General features: G+C 44.0%; 1 protein-coding gene across 1 annotated transcript in view; it reads left to right on the forward strand.

Moving 5' to 3' along the window:
• Positions 1 to 4442, forward strand: part of PTCH2 (patched 2) — a 61361-nt gene extending 56919 nt beyond the window's left edge. Inside the window, exon 23 of the mRNA XM_060773406.2 lies at positions 60 to 4442. Coding sequence (XP_060629389.2) covers positions 60 to 473 — 414 coding nt within the window. The 3' untranslated portion in view covers positions 474 to 4442. The remainder of the gene's footprint in view (positions 1 to 59) is intronic.
• The last annotated feature ends 4327 nt before the right edge of the window (positions 4443 to 8769 follow it).

The raw sequence follows: 8769 nt of genomic DNA on the forward strand, positions 1-8769 counted from the left end.
TATTTTGCTATTGTGCACATGTCCAACATACTCACAAGTCTTTTTTTCTTCCTGGGCAGGTGGTGAAAAGCTGCAAAACAAGCCTTGAATCGCCTCTGTCTTTGGGCAGCCCAGAGTGGACTCAAACCGCAATCCCTACAAGCTACATACCTCCCTTTGCCACAGAGGTTAAAGAGACTTCAAAGCAGCAAGAGCAGACAGACCATGGACTAGGGCCCCGGATAGCTCGGACTGCCCCCGTTCCCTCTCGGACCAACCTTGTTGCCCACGGCACCAAAGTGCCACCTCTTGGACCTGGTGGCACGTTTGCCACAGTTACAGCGACTGCATCCGTGATGCTGGCCTTGCACCCATCCCTGCCTGGCTCTTGCCAGGGCTACACACATGAGGGCTTTGAGTCTGATGGCCCGGAGGAGTCTGGTATAGATCTCTCGGACAGCTTTGAACTGCAGGACCTCAGCCAGAGACACTAGCTCTGCCAGTCAAGGTCCTGGCACTCAAACTCCTGCCTCAGGGATGGGATGTATACAGCATCTCACATGGGGAGAGGGACCCAGATGGTTCACAAACAGACACACACATACTGTGAAGCATGCTGGACCCATAGAAGTTCTTCCACTGTGCCTGACCAACTGTAGATGTAGACAGTGCCTTTGAGAACTGGAGCGAAGGGGCCGGAGGAGCTTCTTCAGTAACCATTCAGCAAAAAGGTTTATGGGAGAATCTCTCAGCACCTGGTCCTCCACACTCCCATGTCATGTTTGTTGAGGTGTATCTGCCATCCAAAAACACACCAGTTTCTTGGTTGCTGGAGCTTATGGCTTCAAAACATCGGTTGTTTGTGTCCTTACATTGGATGGATGGCCCAAAGAGTGTTGGGTCCCAGTCACCTAAAGACAGGGAAAGCTCCAGTCCCAGCAAACCTGCAGAATGAAAGGGGCTGTTACCCATATGCTGTGTGAAGCATCACATGGTCAACATCAGAACAGGGCATGAGAATTTCCCAAGAGCCTACCCTCCCGTGGAGAGAGCAGGACTCAACTTATGTGTGGGGGAGAGTTCTCCCACATTGTGCTGCTATTCTTTTATTTTTATTAATATTAATATTAATATTATTATAATTATTATTTTAAGCTGTATAAAAAGAGTCACAAACCCTTACCCTTAAAATTATAATAATTATTTTTTATTATTTTCACAGATCCCTCGTTTAAAAAAAAGTGGGGGTATCCCTTTAAGGGGAAATGCGAGGGTGAAGTTGTAATGGGGAGAGCATGGAGTGAAGGGAGCATGCAATGGAGGGGCACCATGTGTCTTAACGTTCTATGCAAGCTGGTGGGACAGGATGTGCCCTTCTCCTGCCTCCACCAGCACAAATGCCTGTGCTTGCATCTGCCATGTGGTTCTTCTGGATTTTCTTTGAATCCCTCCCTATTCTACCCCATGCTTACAAACATTTTTTCTGTGCCCTCCTTTTCAGCTTGTTTACCTCTGTTCTCATCCTGGTATCAGCTTCTCATACAAGTGTCCTATAAGCAAATCTATAGAATCTCCTAGTACTGTATTTCTATTCCCAGCTTCATAATTTCCAAGAAACATCATTGCACCATAACTAATAGAAGACAAATGGTAACTGCATGGAGATTGTTCAGAACAGAGAGTTTTCTGGTCCCGAGAATCCTGCAAACAGGACTTTCCATGCTCAGCCAGAGCTGAGATGTCTGGAAAACTAATTTGTATAGGTGTGGATTTATCTGTGCTTTTGATTCCATATTGTAAATGGCGCGTCTCACAAAGTATTTTACACTCCAACATAGTGCTAATGTGTTTCATACCTGGGAAATATTTTGGTTATGATTGGAATGCTTCAAATAGGAATTTGATGTTCTAGAGAGGATAATGCTTTAATAAGGAGGTTGGACTTTCTCATGGTAAATTCAATCATTCACTGTCCTCATTGAGGGCCCTTCCACACCGCTGAATAAAATCCACATTGAACTGGATTATATGGCGGTGTGGACTCAGATATTCCAGTTGAAAGCAGATAATGTGGATTATCTGCCATGATATTCTGGGTTATATGGCTGTGTGGAAGGGCCCTGAGCAAATCTATGGATGATACCATATTCTCACTGGGGTCAGTGCACACACTATTTGTGTTACAAGTTGTGATTGGTCGAGTTTTCTTGTTCCCTGTTCAGATATAATTTGTGTGTAGGAAAATCTCCTATGATAAATTGTCCCTTAATTTGATCCAGGAAGGATCTGACAACAGTGTCTCCCACTCAGAAAGATTCTCCATCTAGTTATTAGAGCAGAAAGTGTTCAAAGGGAGAACCAAGGGCTGGGCAAAACATTTCATTTTCCTAACCAAAAGTATGATCGCTGTGGTTGTTGCTTCTGTTTCTAAACAATCTTTCAAGTTCATCTTCTTTGGTTAGAAATCTAGAAATGAGCAGTCACTTGGCAGGAAGATGGGCATTGAAGGACAAGTTCTGTTTGCATCTGACAACACTTGATTTCAATGTAACCAATCACAATTCCTTTACTGAACATGTCAGGTTTTTCCTTCTAGTTTAAGGACAGAGGCCCATGCAATTTAAAGTGGATTTTTTAAACAGTACTTTAAATTGTTCCATAAATAAACAGGTAGGGTTTTTTTTAAGTGCTGTCAATTAGCCTTTATTTTTTATGCCATTGAAAAGAAAGAGGAGACAGAAATATGAACAGATAGAGTGCCATTCATTCACCAGTTGACTTTTGGATGTAATGAAGCACTGCAGTTTTTCTGTGAGATTATTACAAAGTAATGTCTAAACATGGTTACCATTTTTATTGCCAACATGGCTTTGAAGAGGTGATGTAGGCAACTGTGAGGGGCAGTAAAATTCCAGAAACCCTTTATTAATAAATCTATCAGGGGAAACCACAGTTCCCTATGCCCCAGATTTTGGGACAATGGCCTGAAATGCGGGCAGTTGTTTTCTATCCTCACTTTCTGGTTTTCCTCTGCAGCTTTTTCTGCCTCAATTTGTCAAAGTAAATCCATTTTATTGTGTGGAATAGGAAACTGGCTAAAACTTTGAAAAACAATCCAGTGAGGATGAATGCAGATTATATTGTCACTTTGACCTGGATACAGTCCCAAACATGCACACTTCTAACAAAAGGATTGGGATAAAAATTACTTTTCGACAGTCTCAATTGCTGGTTTTGTAATGTTTTTAGGAAGCTTCCAACTGCAGATGTTGATGAGCATGTTCGATTCTGATGGTTTGTTCTTTTTGCAGTGTTAATGATGCTTTTGGTGTGTAAACACTTTACAGCTTTGCCTTTAGAATGATATAAACTAGGCATTTCAGTTGCCCTCTACCCATTCTTTGCTAGCATGGAGGATACCCCACTGAGGGCTTTCTGTGAAATGGTGACCTGCTTGAGAATACAGTTTTGTGCTCTTTGGACACAGTGGGCAAGGCCCCTTCCACACAGCTGAATAAAATCCCACATTATCTGCTTTGAACTGGAATATATGGCAGTGTGGATTCATATAACCCAGTTCAAAGCAGATATTGTGGGATTTTCTGCCTTGATAGTCTGGGTTATAGGGCTGTGTGGAAGAGCCCCAAGGCACCTTAGCTGACCAGTTTACTTGTGTGAGAGAGCAAGTCTGATTCACCTTGGAGTCATTTCCCCCCTTACTTTCTTCCTTCTAACCCCCCAGCACTTTATTATTATTGTTATTTTATTTTTAAGAACTCCCTGTACCCAATGACTGCTGTAATTTTACTCTCCAGCCCATATTGGATTCCCTTTTAATCTCTTGCTGCCAAGAAAATTTCTCCTGAGGTTTTCACAGCCTGTTTGTAATGTGAATGCTTCAGTAAGACTGGGCCTCCAGCTAAAATAAATCAGCGCTGTTCATTTACAAAGAGCCATGATTGCTGGACCAGAGGAAATTCCCTGTAGAAACTGGCCACATTGCAGGGCCTGGCTGAGCCATTTGGATTTGCTCAGTTTGCCAGCCCAGAACTATCATAGGTAGCCCAGAAACTACTGTCGAGATTAGAATCAAGTAACAGCTGACATTTCTCCTGCATTGTTCCCCCTATCCATGCTAACCACCCACTGCCTAAAATCAGCTAAGTGCTTCTAGGAAACTCATAATAGAAATGGTGCTCCCCATTCCCCTCAACCAGTTTGGGACCAGAGAAGCATAGGGAAATGGTGGAGAGGGGACACACTATGTGTGCGTGCGTGTATTTGTGTGTGTGAGAGTGCATGTGATTGTGTAGCGGGTGTGCTGGAGACCTGAAATGTTGTCATGCCATATAAATTATTTATATGAAAAAGAAAAAAGATTTATTTTTGTAGTTTGTACAGACCTCTAGCCTTGCAATGGAAGTTTTATTTTTAAAAGTAAATATATATTATATATAAAGCTATCTTCTGGTGCCTGTGTACTGTTCTTCTAGAGTGTTTATGTGTTTGTAGACAAGAGTGCACTTCAACTGATTTCTACGTGAAGCATATAAATGATTTTTCCTCATCAAAATATTCAACTATCATTTGCTAAGATATAAATAACCAAGCAATCCCAGCACATATTTCTGGCATTTTTCCAGTTACATCCTAGACGTCTATATTATGGAAATATGTGTTGGTGCACAACACCAGTCTGTATGTGTGCAAGACCATGAAATATACCTGGATACAGTGGCATCCAGTTCTGACCGGCTTATGAAAAAGTGCAACCCAGTGTCACAGTCCTCCTCCTTTCTCTGCCGTATTATGATCCATTCAATACACACTACTCTGAATGACTGTAAAATTATGTGGAGCTGGTTTTCAGCCAGTGTAGAGGACTAGAAATACTGAGACTAAACAGTTAGGATGTTATCATATCAGATTTGGGACAGTGCTATTCAAAGTGCTAGTTCATGAAACTACTACTAGCCCAGTGGTTCTCAACCTGTGGGTCCCCAAATGTTTTGGCCTTCAACTCCCAGAAATCCTAACTGGCTGGGATTTCTGGGAGCTGTAGGCCAAAATACCTGAGGACCCACAGGTTGAGAACCACTGTACTAGCCTATGAGCTATTGGCTATCAGGCTTCAAGGTTTCAGGAAACTATATGAACACAGTAACAATATGACACAAATACAATCCTAGGTGTTAGGACATTGGCTGGAAAATTTCTGGTCTATCAGATAGCTTGAGAAGCACTGATTTAGTTATTATATACCTTTAAGTTTACTCTGATTTACAGCAATTGTATCCTCCTGGAGAAATGTAGCCAGTGATTTCTCATGGCTTTCTTCTAAGGATGTGAGATTTTTTTCCCCAAGCTCATTCAGAGGGTTTCCATGGCTGAGTGGGGATCCAAACCCTGGTATCCCACAACCCTAGTCCAATAGTAAACCAAATTACTACATCACATTGCTCCCAGAAAGCCCAAATCCTCTCCCAAAAAATGTACTTTCTGGATTAAAGGTGTAGATAAGTGCTCCTCCAAGTGGTGGATCTACAGATCAGTTTGTGGTGAGTTTCTAAGAAAAAAAATTATAATAACAGCATGGCAGAAATATGGTACCAATTCCTGGCACACTGGGGGGAAATTGTCAGTCCACCACATCAGACAAAAGCACTGATATACATTAAATATTTATTTAATACAGTTGCATTTCATTACGTGAAATATTCACATATGTGAAGATTCTGGCCAGAATCCTGTATCAGCTTATGTTTAACCAAATAGCTAGCTAACTTCTCCAGGCCTGACCACCCAAAATCTGATGGAAATATCATTCAACCATGCAATGATCATTAGCAGAATGGCCTTGCTTCTCCAAAATACAGCTGATGCTTGGCAAAGTAGGTTGGAGCCTGAGTTACATTCATAGCAACAGTGTTAGCAACATTAGTTCATTATGTATAAGCCAATCCACGATTCTGGCCACTATCTGGATCGTCACACAGTTTAAATTATTGAACAAGCACAAAGAAGTTACAAAGCCTAAGAGAAAAGACAATGAAGTTCCATCTAAAGTTCACCTTGATTTATTTTCCCCCATTATTCACTTCGTTCTGTATTCTTTAACACCAAACACACCATTCTAAATTATGTTTTAACCCCATCCACCCAAGCATATGAATATTATAGAGGAGGAAAGGCAGAGCTCAAAGGAGTTAGAAATATGTGCATTTTAGACCTCCGTAAGCATCTCTCAAAAGCTTTGTAAGATTCAAATAAGATTGCAAAGGAGCATTGTAACACTACTTGATCTGCACCAAAATACTTGAAAAGTATCAATATGTGAAATACATGTAAATGTGAAAATGTTAGCAAAACACTGGTCTCTTATTAACCATTGACCTTTCCCACTTTATTTATTTATTTATTTGCTATATTTATATACCTCCACTCCCAGCCCGCAGGCGACTCGACTTGCAGATATTATATTCTTCCATGGAGCACAGAAAGTGGCTCAATAGTGAGTCAGACCAATGGTCTTTCTAACCCAGTATAGTCAGCACTAACTGGCAGCAATTTGCAAGGTTTTAGGATTGTTTGCATCACTACTCACAGATGCTGCGATTTAAACCAGAGACCCTCTGTATGCAAACCACATGCTCTCATTGAGCTGGAAAACATCCTTCCCTTTCCCTCAAAACCCACTAGAATTGAAAAGCATTGTTTTGAAATAGAAGCTCCATTATTCTAAACCCAATGGTCAAACAGGCATTCTCTGAACAACACACCACATAAATGCTATTTGCATGTTAAATCTAGACATATATTTAATTTTTTAGTTGGATTTATTCCCAAGTAAGAGCATAGAATCACAGTCTTTGAGTGCATCTACACTATTTAATTGATACAGTTTGACCCTACTTTAACCACCATAATAGGAGTTGCAGTTTTACAAGGTATTTAGCTTTCTCTGCCAGAGTCCTGGCCAGGGGCGGCTCATCCATTATGCGAAGTAAGCGGTTGCAGAACACTTTTTTTGCCAGGGGCGCAGAGGCACCTCTGTAAATGCCCCTCAACCGCCACTTGAGGAGCGCCCCCTCAGCTCACAACAGCCCTAGCAGTCCAGGGGGAGCCTCGGCTTTCTTGCCTCGCTGCCGGGCGATCCTCTTCCCAAAGGGGCCAGGCCCTTGAGCCTTGCCTAGCCCCTCTCGTTCCTGCTCCACCCGGCCACCGGGTGCGCAAGCAGAGCCGGCGCTCTGCGTTCGATCCCTTCCCTGTGACCAGCTCCCTTTCCCGATCCCCCGGCGCTCCACCCACCTCCTCTCCTCTCCCCAATCCACGGGTGGGCCAAGGAGCGGAGCCGCCGTGCCGGGCCCTCTTCGGGTCCGGAGGCGTGTCTGAAGACCCCAACGTGCGCACCAAAAGTCGCCTCTTCTCCTGACTTTCTCTTCAGCCATTGGGACCGAGAGAGAGAGAGAGAGAGAGAGAGAGAGCCCCTCCGGCTGGAGGTATCTCCCACCTCTGCTCCCTCCTTTGTTTTTGCATCTACCTTCAGGAAAGGTGGGCATCTCCACCTCTCTCTCTCTCTCTCTCTCTCTTGGTCCCCATGGCTGAGGAGAAAGTCAGGAGAAGAGGTGACTTTTGGTGCACACGTGGGGGTCTTCAGGCACGCCTCCGGACCCAAAGTGGGCCAGGCAAGGGAGTAAGTGCGGCAAGTGTAGTTACTGGGATGTATAGTTCACCTACAATCAAAGAGCATTCTGAACTCCACCAATGATGGAATTGAACCAAATATGGCACACAGAACTCCCATGACGAACAGAAAATATATATCAATTATTGGTTGGGGCGGGAGGGGGGGGAGGCGCCAAAATACTGTTTGCTTACCGTTGAAAATTAACTAGGGCCGCCTCTGGTCCTGGCGCCTCACTAAACTACAGGTCCCAGGAGTCCATAGCATGGAGGCATGGCAGTTAAAGTCAGGTCATGTTGCATCATTTTTAGTATAGATGTAGCCTTAATCTTGCTTCTTGAAACTCTTAATTGTACATTGGTGCAAGTAGAGAGCAATTGCTCAAGGGAATAAGAACTAAGCCCAAGTGTTTAATGCAGGCACCAAGGGGCTGGGGTTGCCTATCCAGGCATGATGAACGCCTCAACTCTTTGCCTCCCATCTCAGCAACAGCTGTATTGCAGCTGCTTGGCAGTGTTTATTTTTCCTGGGGTGTGCTGAGCGCCAGCACGGAGCAGGGCACAGCCCAGTGGCTGCGTGTGTGTCTTGTCAGCAACCACAGGGACCACAGCTGAGCTGATTCCACAAGTGGAGCAACAAACAGAACGAAGAAAAACAAACGGAGAAGCCAGCGCTCTCACATGCGGCACTGGGAGCTGGGGGCTCAAGAAGGGGAAGGGTCCTCACAGAAGCCAGCGTGTGTTTCTTTGTCCTATGAGGAGCCTATGCAACTGCTTTGTGCAAGGAAGCCATCTATGGGAGCAACTGATTAGCAGATACTTGATTGGAGACTTAAAAATCCAGTGGATGCTGGCCCATCATGTATTGTTATTTCACAACATCCATCAGCCCTAGTAGCCATAAGAATGTGCTTCAGGTATGGGCAAACCCAGGCCCGGGGGCCAGATGAGTCCCCTTGGGCTCTTTTCTTGGGCCCGTTTCTTTCTCACCATCCTATCCTTCCTTCTTTCTTTCCTTCCTCCTTCCTCCTTCCATCCTCCCCTCCCTCCCTCCCTCCCTTCTCTCCCTCTTCCCTCCTTCCTTCCCTTCCACCCTTTTGTCTTTCC

The sequence above is a fragment of the Anolis sagrei genome, chromosome 4 (assembly GCF_037176765.1).
Source record: "Anolis sagrei isolate rAnoSag1 chromosome 4, rAnoSag1.mat, whole genome shotgun sequence".
NCBI lineage: Eukaryota > Metazoa > Chordata > Lepidosauria > Squamata > Dactyloidae > Anolis > Anolis sagrei.